Source organism: Pomacea canaliculata, linkage group LG12 (genome assembly GCF_003073045.1).
Source record: "Pomacea canaliculata isolate SZHN2017 linkage group LG12, ASM307304v1, whole genome shotgun sequence".
Taxonomy (NCBI): Eukaryota; Metazoa; Mollusca; class Gastropoda; order Architaenioglossa; family Ampullariidae; genus Pomacea; species Pomacea canaliculata.
Genome location: NC_037601.1, coordinates 10,137,009 through 10,153,177, shown reverse-complemented (window position 1 = coordinate 10,153,177; position 16,169 = coordinate 10,137,009). Strand labels below are relative to the sequence as shown.

At 39.0% G+C, this 16,169-nt stretch overlaps 1 protein-coding gene across 13 annotated transcripts in view; it reads right to left on the bottom strand.

The window, feature by feature from the left end:
• Positions 1–16,169, bottom strand: part of LOC112576423 — a 33,924-nt gene that overhangs the window by 4,432 nt on the left and 13,323 nt on the right. For 3 of the 13 annotated variants that reach the window (XR_003101834.1, XM_025258803.1, XM_025258802.1), the window contains exons 5-12: positions 15,529–15,787; positions 14,493–14,683; positions 13,914–14,095; positions 13,263–13,456; positions 12,986–13,109; positions 6,239–6,316; positions 2,980–3,330; positions 2,194–2,513 (exon numbers count right to left, since the gene is read on the bottom strand). Coding sequence is in view for 6 of the 13 variants with exons in the window: in XM_025258803.1 (XP_025114588.1) it covers positions 2,194–2,513; positions 2,980–3,330; positions 6,239–6,316; positions 12,986–13,109; positions 13,263–13,456; positions 13,914–14,095; positions 14,493–14,683; positions 15,529–15,787 (1,699 nt within the window). In the remaining 7 variants the exon portion in view is untranslated. Of the gene's footprint in view, positions 1–2,193; positions 2,514–2,979; positions 3,331–6,238; positions 6,317–8,826; positions 8,926–10,220; positions 11,421–11,555; positions 11,589–12,353; positions 12,441–12,985; positions 13,110–13,262; positions 13,457–13,913; positions 14,096–14,492; positions 14,684–15,528; positions 15,788–16,169 lie in introns of those variants that run through there. The other 10 variants (XM_025258804.1, XR_003101839.1, XR_003101837.1 and 7 more) reach the window with 10 other exon arrangements.

The following is a 16,169-nucleotide window of genomic DNA, read 5'->3' as shown; positions in this document are numbered from 1 at the left end:
TATTTACTTGTTAATGTGCAACAGTTGGGCCATTGTTTCATGTAGAAGATTAGGCTGTCATTCTTTTTCCGAAATCTTATTGCTTCTGCTCACAGTGGTGACAAGGATGTTGTAGAGGCTGTTATACTTCAGGTCAACTGTCTGGCACTGACTGTGGATATAGGCCATGTAATCACTGTCACAATAAAAAGGGGTTGAGCAGTTGGTTGGTGTTGCGTTTAAGTGGATAGGTTGGGTCCCCATAAGACACTGCCTGAACAGGTCATCTAACTCCAGATACCCAGGTAGGAAGGTGGAAAAAGAGAGTGAATGATGCATATTAATCAAGGGGTGTGTAGCACTAGCTACTGTAGCAGTAGCAGGTCAGAGTTCAGCTGAGGTCATAGAAAATGAGTGTGGTTGTGAGAGTGACTGACCAATCATGACCACGGACAGTCTAAACCGGCAATTTAACCTTGTGATAGACCCAGAATTGCTGCTTTGCCACCAAACTCTTGGAGCATACACATCAGAGTGAGACTTTGAAAACTCAAGTTTTCATCATGTGTTAAGTCAGCTATCACCAGTCTACCACCACCAGACAAGAGAAATGGTATAGAGACCTGCAACGAGGTGTGCAGCCTACTCTTAAAACAGAGTGGTGAGAAGAGTAACCTTTATCCCTGCAAGACGTCCTTTTACATTGTTGATGTCAGCGATTTGTGTAAGCTCTTGATTTTTTTTTTGTAACCAATTATTTTGTTTTCACCAAATTGTGTCATGTTTGTTGACTGGGATATGCGCTGGGTTTTTGTGAAATTATTAATTAGCAATTTAGTGAAAATGCATTGTGCATATGTCTGCATGGATGATGCAGTAGATGAGAGTGTAGTTAAGACTTTTATTATGATCCTCCATCCATCACACTACCTAATTACCCTTAGGTTTGCGACAACCACTCAATGTTTCTAACTTGTTACTGGCTTTTTTAATGTTCACAAGGTCAAGGTCAGTACTGGAAAATGCCAAGACCTCATGATGTCTACTTTGCCACTAGAGAAAGGATATAAATTATGAGCTCTTTTGTCAGCACCTTTGTTGCTGACCATCAGGAACAGTGTTTTATTACATTAGTCCCACCTATCTTCAAAAAAGGGGTATTCAGTAACATTCACCCTCATCTCCACTACAGGCAGCTTTCAGCTTTATCAACCATAATCACTACTGAGATGATGTTTTGATGGTGATCCAACAAGCTTAATCCTCAATAATAAGGTTTATCTGATGGTGATCAAGCCTCATCCTTGCTGAAATAGTTTATCTGACAGCAATGAAAACAGTGCTGCATTCACTGAGAGATATATTTAAAGGCAAAGACACAAGCCTAAGCATCACTTAGACTTATATTTCACTGTGATCAAACCTGATTTTCATTGAAAGGTCTATTTGATGGTGATCAAACTCGACCCTCACTGAGAAGTCTGCTGAACAGCAATGACACTAGCATGACTCTCACTGCTGTGCTTAAATGAAAAGTATGTTTCATGCTGACTAAAGAGTCTTGATCAATATGGTGTTCCAAAGCATTAGCAATTATATCACCAAAACAAACCCTTACATTGTTCATGCCACTAATTATTTCACTCAAACAGCTAGAGCCTAATCTGCCTAAAAACCCATAAATAATTGTTTAAATAAGCAAAAGTTTCCAAGTAAAAAGAAATATGTTTCAACAAATCTTTGTTTTCCACAAAGCAGTCTCTAGCCAATATCATATAATAAGTGAGGATAATTTTACATATCAGCCTCAAATCAAGCACAGCTAAAAAAAAACACCAAAACAATACCCAATGTGCTATGTACTGCAGTTAATTTCCAGATAAACCAATCAGCGATGAAAGATTTACGGTTATGCTTTCAGTTTTGCCTTGCAATTGACAGAAAATATTCGGACTTGAAATACTTCTTTCAAACATTTGTATACTAGGATTTTCCCCCCACCATAGGACTGATACAGATTCACTGATTGAGGACCCTCTAATTCTACCATATTTATTAATAGCAAGAGAATATTCAGAAACACAAAAATCCCCACAGATTCACAACTGCCTATCAACTGTCTTCCCCATAAACAAGCTCTTATCTGCGGTAAGGAAGGAAACGCAAGACCACGCCTTGTCCATTAGTAGTGGATTGTGAGTGCTGAGTACACACCTGTGGTGTGCTGCCAGTGTTGCTGGCAACAGATGATGTACTGGCTGGTGTCGTCAAGATTACGATCATGGGGGCAGAGCTGACTGCTGACTGTGCACTTATTCCCACATTGCTGTATCTGTTGTTAGCCACAGAACTGCTGGCAGTTGAAGGGGTAGTTGCAGCACTGACAACTTGTGAGGTGGAAGCTGTTCGAACCCCAGTGTTTGCACCTACACCACTACAGCTGCCAATACTTAAGCCACTGGTGTCACCATTTGTTACTGGCACTGTACCTGGATTTACCATTAGCAGTTTGGGCAGTTTCAGTCCTGACTGACCTGTTGAAGAATTTTGTACAGATATAAATACGCTACAAGCAGTTCGAAGGAATGTGATATGCATTTGGCATGGCATCTGTCCTGATGTTATCTGGTACACGACAGCTCTGGGAATGTACACAAATAGCAAGTTAACTCTTCTTTATAATCACCCAAAAAAGAAAGTCAAACAAAAGGGTTTATTTTATTCAGTCACTGCTCACAAGTAGTCAACATTCATATCACCATCACTAAGAACTGAAAAGCAAAAAACCTGCAGTAAAGATTATGCAAGATACAACAAGACTTGTGTTCATTTGGTCAGGCTGAATATGATAATATGCAGGAAACAACAAGTATACCTATTTTACCTGTGTTCATCTGGTTAGGTGAAATGTGATAAAAATAAGCAAGGAAGAACAGCAATATCTGTGTTTATTTAGTCTGACTGAAAGTGATAAAAATATGCAGAAGACAACAGATCTACCTGTTTCACCTGTGTTGGGCTGGCTAGGCTGCAGAGAGGGGATTACAATGTGCATGGGAAGGCCTGCAGGCTTTGTCTTCAGATTCAAAGTGCTGCCTGCAGCTGAAGACAGCAGTGGTGCTGTCTTGGCAACTAGGTTAATAACTCCTGGGCTGCCTGCTGGCAGAGTGAAGGTGGCTGGCCTGATGATGGGACTAGCAAGACCAGAACCACTAGAAGTCACTTTAGAGCTGGTGGACACGATAGAGTTGGATGTAATACTGGGCAGGATGTTGGGTGGAAGCTGAAACAGCGATGTTGCTGTGGCCGCCTGTTGCGTGCGCTCCACGAGTCGGTTCAAATGTAGAGCAACTATACAAACAGAAATAGTTTCAAGAACAGATCAACAGAGAATATGTCATTATTAAGCTTAAGTTTGTTAAAAAAAAAAAAGAACAGAAACAATAAGTACTTCTGGCATAAGGGAGAGCATTTCCTAGGTGTCAGAAAGCATAGGTGGACTGTTACGCTAACTGTTGACTGCAAGGGCACCAACTTGTCACAGGTGGTGGACACATTTAGAAAGAGCCTCAATGCAGGAACATCTCTCAAATCTCATGCAGAATGATGGTTTAAAATTATGCTGTATTTCCTTCAGACTTTAAGAGAACTTTGATGATAAATAAATGCATAATGAAACATCACATTTCACAAGCTCATAAAAATTGGTATTCTAATTGGCAAAGCACAATGAATTTAACTGACCAGATGAGCCACCAACCACGGGAACTGGACAAATTATTATATCTTTTTAATCTTTTCAAGCCTGAAAAAACTTAGCTGTCTGCGATTCTCATCTGAGGGAAAAGCCTCATATACATCAAGGCATTGTCAAAATGTATTATCTGTAATAAAAGCAGTAATTATCAAGATTAAAACGACATGCTATATAGTGTTCTAAACAAAAGGGGAATGATTGTACTACCCCATGCAGACAAAGCGATCGGTACAAAGAACATTCTCAACCTCTGACCAGTGTATTCACTAAGCACAGGAGCAAGAAGTCTCTAGCAACAAAAATACATTTTAATCAAGGTACCTCGCAGTGATCCATCTCGATTTCCACAGGATAGTGACAAAATTCAAACACTGTTTTCATATCATTTCCCTGTTACAGCCCCATTGTATCATACCTTGTAAGAAAGCCCCAAGTCTGTATTTTCCATCTCTGTAATGACCGATTCAGATATTAATTACTCTAAAGATTTGTCTGCAAAAGTTTAGGGGTAAACAAATCTTGTCGATGATCAAGATGCTACATAATGGGAGAATCCGATACTGAACTGTCCTTAGTAACAACAGGAAAGGATTGGCTACGGGGATGAAACTCGTTCCTTTCGCCAGGTTTTGTTCACACATACTGTGTAAAGTGAGAGCATGGCAAAATCATATCTGAGTGATGAAGCACTATTTAGTTTTTAATCCATGAAGCAGTGGAGCACTTTGTGCTTTAAATTTTGTCAGTGGAATGAATTAACAAAACAGTATACACAATGGGGAATGAAAATTGTGCTTCTGGAAATTTTTATTTTTGCATGATCCACCAGTTCTCCAAGTTTTCTGGTACAGTGGAACCTCGGTTAGCGAACAAAAATTTCGTTAAAAGTTTGTCTCGGATAGCGAACAAAATTTCGGATAACGAACAGCCACGTGAACCACACGTGACCGACCAGCGTGTCATCATTCGCGCTCGAGACACACTTACGATCGGTCGTTCCTTAGCTGTGAGCATCCTTCTTATTTAGTGATTTTTGTGCTTTATTTTAATAAGATAATCCTCAATCATGGCTCCAAAGAAGATTAAGAGCAATTAATAGTAGCGAGGTAATGAAAAGGAAGCGGCCAACAAATGAATTGAAAAAGGAAATGATTTCAAAGTATGAAGGTGGCATGCGTCTGTTGGATATGTGATGTCGTATTACCGAAAAGGGCAGAGGGAACAGACACTGGACAAGTTTTTTCCTTTAACCTCAAAGCTACAGAAAAAGTGAAGTCACCCCCGATTTTACAATGTCACGTGTGCTCATGGAGGGGGAATCAGTAATTCCACCCCTTCCTCCCCACACCTGCTTCCACCCACGCCGTCCAAACGGCAAGTTTTCTGATGTTTAAATGCTTTCGTTGATGTTTTGATGTTTATTTAACTCCATTTATATTGTATTATAACTATTCTCATTAAAACAAATACCTATATAGCCTGTAACTTTCAAATATTAGCGAGTCAAGAGGGGCTGGGAACCAATTAAATCTATGTCCTTTATTTCTTATGGAAAAAGTTGCTTCGGATAACGAACATTTCGGATAACGAACAGCTTTCCAGAACGGATTAAGTTCGTTAACCGAGGTTCCACTGTATGTCAAAACATGCAGTTTTAATTTTTTTGAATTTTCTACTCATTTTTGCCACATTAGTAGATATTTTTTGATTCTTTTGCTGTTTCTGTGAGTATGAATGCTAATTTGAGTGCAGTAACAGTTTTTTTCTATTTGCATTTATTTTACTACTACTACTAATAATAAATTTGTAAAGCGCATACTCACACTCCTAAGGAGCATGCTCTTAGTGCTTAAGAACAAAACATGGACAGCATACGAGGGACAGGAAAACAAATAGCATATGGACTATTAAAGAACAAACAATATTAGTGTATATTTATGTCGTCTAGATCTCACCACATGAAAAACAGTTGCGTGGTGATAGTATCAGTGAGGCATTCATTTGTGAAAAGGTGTTGGTGATTTGCGAAGATTTGTTAAAGAAAACCCCAGGTAAAAATAGCGTTTATGTTAAAATTATTTATTTATTAATTTATTATTTTTCTACTGTTAGTTTTTAAATTTATTTACTCATGTTTAGCCTTTTGAATCATATGATAGGTGATTTTATTAATGTTAATAGGGTAAAATTGGGGCTGGAACTGATTATTTCTATTTCCTTTATTTCTTATGGGGAAAGTTGCTTTAGTTAACGACCACCTTCCAGGAATGGATTGTGTTCGTTAACAAAGGTATTACTATATAGATAAAGATAGGATTGTTTAGCATTTTATAATTCACAAACTAAAAATATAAGTTAATTTCTAGTATGCACCAAAACAACTTTTCCTGCATGTTGTCATGAACACATCCAAAAACAATGATAAGAATTATAACAATGTTACCCTCACAATAAATATGATATTATGACTAAGCAGTAAATACAATGCATTATGGCACTTACCAGGAGATATACCAAATGGTAGGCTTTTGTCCAAGGACTCTGTCTCCATGGCATCCTCTTGCTTGACCAATACCTTGGCTAGTAAGGACAAAAACATATGTTAGTCCATGATGCCAGAAAAAAGGCTGCACCCAAAGCTGCTGAGACAGGAAACAGTCCACCTAAGCTTTTCACTGCTGGTGACATGGGCTTCTCAGTCGAGTATCTTGCTAACATATAGCTTATAAACTCCATGTTCTTATTTTGCCAGCAGAAGTAAGAAAGGCAATTAAAATGTTAATGTAGTTTATGGAAACAGTGGAAGGTATCCTGTCAAAGCAGAAGCAATTATTGCTATTCATGTATTGTGAGCTCAAGTTTCTCTTTATTTTTGAGGCTAAAACAAAATATTGATGAAGAGATTCAAGCAGTCAGCATTCACTAATTGGTAATTTCACAAGGGTGATCATAAAGATCAAATAGTAAAGTTCATCAGCTAGTCCCATGTAACAAGTACTAGCAATGTTCATCAGCTAGTCATGTGTAACAAGTTAAACTTGAGCACAAAATACAAGCACACACCTGTCCATGTCTAAAATAAGTTTGTCTGTCAGGAGAGGTACAGCAATGTGGAGGAGTGCCTTCTGATGACTCGGAACATTGCCTGAGCAGCAAGTGATATACTATATTGTGTGTACAGCACTGGGCAACCAGCCATGAGCATCCAGTTATATACTATATTGTTTACACCATGACCCACCAGCCACTAGCGGTATACTATACTGTATACAGTGCTGGGCCACCAGCCATGAGCATCCAGTTACAATGTAAATAAATCACACTGTGACAGGCAGGTGGGTGGGCACTGTTTGCCATTCTGATGTAGCCCAAAAACATCTATACATTTGTTTTGATCCTCACCAAAGTTGGCATGGGTATCCTCTTCATTGCTGGGAAGATCCTAGATCAAGTTTATTTTCTCCATTCTAAGATGCTACTAGTGGCTCCGAAATAATTTATTAGACAGTTAATTCATGCTTCATGCTTCTAGTTAACAAAGAAATTAAATTTTACATATAAATTGTCCTTTTCTGATACTTACCAGATGATCCGAAGCAAATGCCCTCCCAGCCTCCCCCCACCTCTGCACAGGGGTGGGCAACGAAAAGACTGGTGAATATTTTATAGTGGTCAAGGGTGAAAGTACATGCGTTCAGTGGGGCCCAGGCGGCCAGGGCCGCTAGCCCCACCATTGACCAGGAGCAATAATATTCATTTGGTTGAAGAGCAGTTATAGCCCCTAATCTCCTAACAGTTCGGTCATCTGGTAAAGTTAAAGAAGAAACTAATTTTTGGAGAAGAAATCGCCTGAAATAATTTTAGAAACAAAGTTCCTAAGCATACTGCATCACATGAAGATGGTTCTTAAGGGAATGAAAGACATATATATACTTTGTAAAAAACAAAATGTCTTCTGTATGAGGAATGCAGGTGTTTCACCTTCTTTGAGAATCCTCATGTCTTCTGAACATATTAAAAATAAAACAAGGTGTACTGCACACACAAATTGCATTTCACTCCACTGCTATAGGCACCAGAAGTCACACTTCCTGCACTTAACAGTGTACCTCTCTTGTCAGTGTCACAGCTGTACCAATCAAAGATTCAGGTTTTCCCTTGCAACACATCTTGCCTATAAAGGTTTTGCACTGGGCTTCATTTAATGCTTTACTTGCACAGTGTGTGCTGCTGCTGTGGCAGCAACACCATCAAGTTGCCTACCTAGGGTCTGCTGGTGGGACATACATGAGAGCAGGAAGATGGTGCAAGAGAAAGCACATGATATGACAGAGAGTGGACATGATATGACAGTGGACAAGTATGGGATGGCGAGCTTAATAAAAATGTACTGGCTGAAACATGGCAGGCGATGTGAAACTCACCAAACTGAAGATGAAAAATAAAAAGCAGTTTGCAAAAATGAGCTTATGCTGTGTGATGCCTACAGTAACTCTGCCATCTAGACTCTTGAATAATGGGAAACATATGCTCAAATAAAAAACCTTGAAAACTAGCGGTTTGTCTTGAAAAGCTATCTATAAAAGTTATGTTAAAAACTCTCTGCATTCTGTTGTTATTCCCTGGTAAAGTGGGTCAAAAAGAAAGAGTGAAGAGAGTGCTTGCATAGCAGCAAAATTTAAATGGAGGTTTAGGTTAACGTGGGTCTGCAGAGGTCTGAAAGAGGTAGGGAACATAATGCTACATTAACAAAGTTTCTGGCATGTCACGGTGTGACTGTAGCACTTGGAAAGATGGGGACAAGAAGCTACATCAAAGAAGTAGATTTTGGCATGTCACAGATTTCACAGGTCTCCAAGCAAGTTCTCCTATGTGGCTTACCTGATTTTCCCAAGATTTATGTGCTGTAATATCATTTTCATAGTCTTAATCCCTCTGTGGTACAACATTTATTTAGCAATAGGCGGCTGTTTTTAAAAACATTTTGTTTACTGCATGATTCAACAAATGCTGTCAATCTAGCAGGGATCTTGTCTGGAGCACATCTCTGGCATGCCAAAATTACCCTCATCTAATGTGTGCCCCCCTACCGAGCTGTGAGCACCGCAAGACATGGCACAGATGAATGAAGGGTCTTCGGCCTGCTTTCAAATGTCATGGCCAAGTCAGTCAAAGGGTGCTTCTGCTGACTGAACAATCCACAGAATTAGAACATAGCATTCCCACTGCATAAATGTCACTGGCAATGACAGATGATAGTTACTTTTCTTCCAATACATAGCTTTCAAACATTGCTTTTTCTCATTATCTTTCCATCTGTCTCCCTAGCGATCTCCCAATACTATTAATAATAAAAATGAAAACTGCTGTTGATCTACTGCCCTTTCCCTTAAAAACATCTGCAAAATGTAAGCACCACTACTTCTGTTGCACAATGGAAGACCCTCAGTTTCCTGTGAACATAATGCTGCTCTTCACTAGTTTCTTACAGTTTTATATTTTAAATTTCACTGAGCCTAACTAAATAAAAATAAACTTCTGTACACTGGCAACAGTGGTATCAGTTGTATCTGTGTCTGCCATATAAAACACACATTTGAAATGTGAAAACATGAAAACAGCAGCCACTCTAGACTTAACTCTTTACAGCTGAGTCAAACACTAATTGTCAGAGGACTATTCTGACTTGATAGATGAGAAAGAAACTGCAACTGCAAAAGAGTCAGTCTCAACCAACGGCCTGTTAAAATTGCCAACATTTTTTTCTCCTCCAAGTCAAACATCAGGAGTGTACATCTGTCAGGTTCTGGGTGTTAATGAACACTAGATAACACCTGCATGTGTGCTTACACCTCCATTCCAAAAATATTAGCCTGGAGTTCAAGCAATGTTGTGCTGATGCATGCAAGACAAACTAACTTTTCTAAGGAAATGGTAGAGACTTTAAATGAATCATTACTAAGATCAGATACCAACAAAATCTCAGATCTGATCCTTAGAACTATTACATTACACATCCTAAGATTCCATGACATCTCACTGTATCTGGTCTTCTTTAGTCATGACACACAAAAAAATCAGTTCTTAAAGGAAAAATTTGAAGCTTACAAAAAGAAGCAAGAATCACACATTCATTAAAACATTTTGCTAGCAAACATCTGCTTGGGATATATGGTAAATGACATCCCCTAACCTTTTGCTTGTTAGGGAGTGAGGTGTTTAAGACTGTCCTTTACTTGGGGCAAGCTTTTCGAGAGGGCTGTGCTCATCTCCTCTCTCTGCCTTACCTTCCCCAACCCTCTACGTGGTCAGGTACCCATTTCTGACAGCTGGAGCAACTGCAGAAAGCTCACTGTGCCACATGGGTATTGAATCTGTTAACCTCTCAGCTATCCACTTCCCTTGGGTGATTAAAACAGTGAATGAAACAGATAAAATCTGCTTGCCAACAGTGGAAAAACACATCTTTCCTTATGAGCTGCAGTAGCCATTAAACTTTCTTTTCCTTGCGGGTTTACAGAGACAGTTGTCTATACTCTCTTGGTTTACTCAGGAAACTGTTGACACAAAGTAGTTCATGCAGTTGTTTAAACAACAGTTATTGTTTGCATCCTACGGGACTTGATGTAGTTTATAAACTTACTAAAACTATTTTGCATATGTTGTTTAGAGTTTATTTTGAAAACATATATAAGATCTGTCTACAGATGCCTGAACCCTCCCTCCGACACAGTCCACAGCAACATACCACTTAAACCATCCAACACTGCATCAACATACCTTAATGCTGCCTGAACCCCCTACATCAGCGGTTCTCAACCTTTTACTAGTGACGCCCCCCTGACGAACAAAGGTACGTCCGCGCGCCCCCCTTAGCCAGCAATGTAAGCTAATTTCACTAATACCGGTATAAGAAACTTTTAAAAAATGACCACCTTCGCGCCCCTCTTGTAAGCACGTCGCGCCCCCCAGGTTGAGAACCGCTGCCCTACATTCTCCAAAGCAACATATCTTACAGGCGGAACTTCTTCTGGCTGAAAGAGTTGAATGGTATTGCCCATGTGAGGGAAGGTAGGAGCACATGCAATGCGGACTACTAGTGTCCAGTCGTCTCCAATTACTACCCGGACAATAGGCAGGGTGCAGATCACAGGCACTTCCGACTAGTCTCGCAGGGTGGTCGGCATCGCCTGTGATCTCCACCCTGCCTCAGAGTCAGGGTAGCAATTAGGGAAAACTGACCACTTGTAAAAATCAGCACCGTGTACTCCTACCTTTCCTCGCACAGGCAAAACCATTTTAAATAACGCCCTCAAGAAGTTCCGCCTTTAATACTGCCAAGAACTTGCCATTCTGCATCTAGCTATGGCTATGTGTGCTGACATGGAAAGGAATTGCTTGCCAAATAATGTCTATGTTGTCATTTAGGCTTATCAGATAATCATAGAACACTTTATATTTTGACAATAGATCAAGAACTTTTCATGCTGTGTGTGTGGGGAAAAAAACTTTACCAAGTCACGTCAGACTTACTGCAGCATGGCTAGTTCCTAAAGTACAAAAACTGTTTGATCTCATATTGCAAGAAATAAAGTTTTACATCAAATTTCTGATGACTTCATAAAGTTGATGGACAGAAGCTCCTTCCAGTCTCTTGGTGTACACAATTTATCCCCCTTCCTCCCTTCACACATATAAAAATACACAGCATGCATGTACTCCAGCTCATTAACAACATTTCCCATTCAAGAGCACTACTTATTTTAGCTCTGTGAGATAAGCCCTGGATTTTGCAAGTATGGAAAAATGATCGGCTCACCCTCTGTATGTCTCCTCCACATGCACAAAATATCTGGTGACCACCAAAACAGCGTATTATCTATCACTGATGGATGATTGTTTACTTACACTCATCTAAAATTTTCTTTTATTTTTTTGGATAATGACTGTTTATTTTTAAATATGGGATTTTTCACTGCTCTAGAAACAGGCTTAACATTTACCAATATAGTCATAAGACTGACAGGTATTTATGTGTCTGTACATATTAAACTTCCAGAACAGGTTCCACTGGTGCACCTTCACCACAGCTTCACCCCAATGACTGGCTGCAGTTAAGGGATAGATGTGTAACTGAAGCTATGGCAGCAGCTATAAATGTTTTGTGAATCTAGTATTTTTAAAAAACTGAATACTGCATCTTTCATTTGCTTTCATCTTAACACTAACTGAAGGAACCCAAACTCTCAGTCTGGCAATGAGACCTAACTTTTATTTAATTAATAACTGAAATTGAGGAAAAACTAGAAATTTGCATTCTCAAGATCTCAAAACTAAAACTGCTTCTTAAAAAAAAGAAATGTAAGTAATGTGGTAAGGAGAAATCAACCATGATCTAAAATGACACAATTTCAGGGCATGTCTGCTGTCAATTCCTTCCTTGGACTCAAAAAAATGTAATAGTCGAGGTATTAGAAAATGATGAATGAATACAGTGCAAGCTCTGGGTTGAAAACTTTCAATGTAAAAATTACATTTATTCATGCTACAACATAACCAAGAAACTTTAAAACTATGTTTAAAAAAAATCTGTTCACAAAATTACAAAAAAATATACCCATCCTGAAGAACCATCTCTCAATTCAGCCAAGCGTAGCCATATGAAGCATGGGTTACATCTTTTTCCCCGATTAAGATTTTCGACCTGAAACAACATGTCTCTCATCTGGCAGAAAGGTGAGCCAAACAGTAATGGCCGTGTCGTTCTGTACCATGAGGGTATTGATTAAAACTGCTCTCTCGAAGCTTTTATTTTCATGTTGACCAAGGATCATAGCAGCCAATCATTTATAAGAAAACAGTCATAGCTAGTGGTTCCAGAAGAAAAAGGGTGGGATCAATAGCTCTTCTGGAATGTTCAAAACAGCTATGACTTCATATTATAATCCTCAACATGAAAATATCACTTCAAGGTTTTCTGATTTTGTTTCTAAAATAATTTCTGTCAAGATGACAAGCAATCTGCATTTTAATCTACATACAAATGTTTTACTGGAAAGATCAAACACGGCAAAAATGTAAACCACCTTTTGTTTTTGGTTCATTTTCTTGGTGCTAAACATCACTAAAGCAGAGAACAATGCAAATAAATGTCTCGTAAAGGCTGGATGAAAAGGCTACCCTCATGGAATTAAGACGACAAACACCAGAGAGAAGGTAGGCAAACATGCAAGATGTAATGCTACTGACCTGGTGTATAGATAAAGTCCTGTGGGTCACTAGACTTGCCTCCACTTTGTACAACTATCTGGACATACACAGGCTTCTCTATGTCTTTCTTTGGATATTCTGGTACTTTGCAGATTAAATGTGTCTGTAAATACATGCAAACACAAAGCATTATTCATTTGTGGATTTATCTTTCATGTTTACTCGTGCATATTTCTATGTGTACAGATGTAGAACTGTTCAACAAGCCCCTACCTGTGCAAGCATTGCACTGACCTGCTGGGAGTATTGTACTAACCTGCTGGAAGTACTCGGCTTCAATCTCAGCCTCACTCTGCCACTCCACTGTTTTTTCATCCAGTCCCAACTTCTGGAACACTACACGCGTCCCTTTGAGAAAATTCTTGCCAATGATGAATAGGTCCTTGGTCTGGTTGATACTTATCTCTGACAAACTCATCCGGCTAATCTCTGGTTGGCCAATGGGCTGGGCTGAAATGAACATCTCTAGAGCTAGTCACGGTGATGATTCACGACAGATCTCAAGCAGAAATTTTTGTTTAGGAAGGAATGATTACCCTTTTGTGGTACCCCAAACAGTATTGCAAAATGTGCATGTTGATAAATCTGAAAGAATTAACTGGACACGTCATGCTAGAACTTTCATGTAGGTTTTGGTTACAAATGTGATGCAGAAGATTTCTGTCCATGTTGAGATCCAGATTGATTAGAAAGAAAGGGAAAAAAAACCTCAGGAATGGAAGTTGGGGGATTGGAAAGAGAAAAGGATTTCAAATGGGACTACTATGGGAGCAGCTAGGTCACTAAATTCATGTCCAGGTATAACATTAAAAACTGAACCCAAGATCATATAAAAGAAATCATGGACTGAAGATCATGGAAGTGAAAATGTTTACACAGTGTTGCATACTGGTTACAGCAGACTTACTACAAAGTATGGGTGTAGAAGCTGTCTGAAGAGTGATGAAGGAGCCATCCAGTTTCCTCAGTGCCACCCTGAACACTAGCCTTGCCTTAGTGCTGTTCTTCTTCTTGGCTTTAGCTCTGGCTATACCAATGCGCTTCTCCACATCAGCATTTCTTAGTTTCAAGATCCCCACACAGTCCATGCTGGTCAATGAGCAGTAAGCAGCAGGTCATTTTATATGCACAAACTATATTCCTAGAATACAGACTTTTGTGATACAGAAGACTTCTGCTAATATTTTGGCATTCAAAAACAGATTGATCTATTGATTTATTCATAAACTGTGATGTCTTTTGGACAGAAACATTATTTAAAACCCATAATAAATTATCACTATCATATACCTTTCACATACTCTTTAGTTGTCAACCTAAATTTACCCTCAACAATTACAAACTCAATCCTGCTTCCAGCTGCTAGAGATCCAGCTGTATCAAGACTTATAAACCTTATCATGCTCCCAGCTGCTAGACACTCAGGGTCAATGTCTCTTTCATTCTTCTTATAGCAAATCTTTACAAAAGAACAAAACTTTCTCACCTGACAATCATGTCATTCATCGGTGATATCTCAATCTCAATGACGGTAGTACCCTCAATCTCTCGCTCTGTGCACGGTGTTGAATTTTTCCCGCAGACTCTGCAAGCCTGGTAAAAGCCATGTGGCTTGATGCGGCCAGCTTCGTTACCTATGAAGACCTGGAGCGTAGCAGGTTCTTTATAGCCATGGAGCTGTTGACAACACAAAATTTTATTCTCCCCATGGGTTCTCTCACAGCATCAACCATGAATCTGTTAGTTCAACACTTTAGTCAATACATAAATAATTGGAAGCCAGTTGATTTCAAAAGATATTAACTTATTTCCTGAAGCTGTTTCCCCTGGATGAGAACCTTGTGTGGTATTCAAAAACATACATCTTCATATATTTGAGACAAACAGGATACACACTAGAATAGTTTACTACAGAGCATTTCTAGCACCATGAAAGGTTTTCATCATTCATATTGTAAATATAGATGACAGAAGGCAAGTAAGCAGAATTAAAATTGCAGGAAAAGTTCACAAAAGGCAAACAGTTAAAAGTGCGAAACAAATTCTTAACCAACCGACAATCAGTAAGTACATAAACAAAAAAGATAAAATTTAAACAGCACTTACTTGGATAGTATCTTTAGCTAAACATATTGCATTAAACCCTAATGAAAGAGGTAACCAACACAGCACCTTGGATAAATCCACAGAGCTAGAATAATGCTCTGCACTTGTTTTCATAAAATGATTGCAAAGTTCTGTGCACATTTGTTTTGGAAAATAACAAATATGGTCTTTGAAAATTTGCTGAAATGCAATAAAGGTGGCAATGAATGTTTGCCAAGATTGTAAACAAAATGTAAGGAACAAGTTAAAAACAATATGTACCAAAATTAATTTTCCCTCATTTCACGTGTCATCCATGGTTACAATTTGCACACTATCTAGATAAAATCACAAACGCCACATTCTGAGATAAAAAAGAAAACTACAATATAACTTACCATACCCTGACAACTATAACTGTGTGCTGGTGACTGTACCTTGATGACTGGATATCCCTGCTGACTGCGGTCCTTCACAGCACCACGACTGCCTTCAGTCAGGTAACGAGCCCGGTGCTGCTCCTCAGGCTGGGTGAGAATGCGCAACTCATATGAGCCAACTTTGCTTGGAAACTGAGCACTCAGGCTCGCTTCTTTCTGCCTGCGACTGCTTGGGCGAATGGGAGGAGCTGGTAAAACACACAGCTTGACACAGTCTGGCTGCTTCACGCTACTACTTGAAATGACACTTGTCACCCTTGAATAAAAATATACTTCAGCTATTATATTTATCATAAAAAATTGGTTATATGTTTAGTAAATCACACTCATGATATGGATGCAGTTGATAAGTCAATGCAAAATAAATGGTACATCAAATAAACTAAAGTCAAAGTTTGGATAAAGGATTCCTGAGGCTCAAAACTTTATGGCTTTTCTGTCATATCTCCTTTTGTATGCTTAACAGAACATTGTCTGACCTAGCTCACATTACTGACCTCAATAAAATGGTGAATCATAGGATGTCAGTAAAATATGGCCTCGAAAGGACATCTAAGCTAAAAAAAATGAAGGCCATATGGCATAATCGAATCTGTCATTATACAGGTCAGCTAAATCTAAGTTCATATAAATCTAAA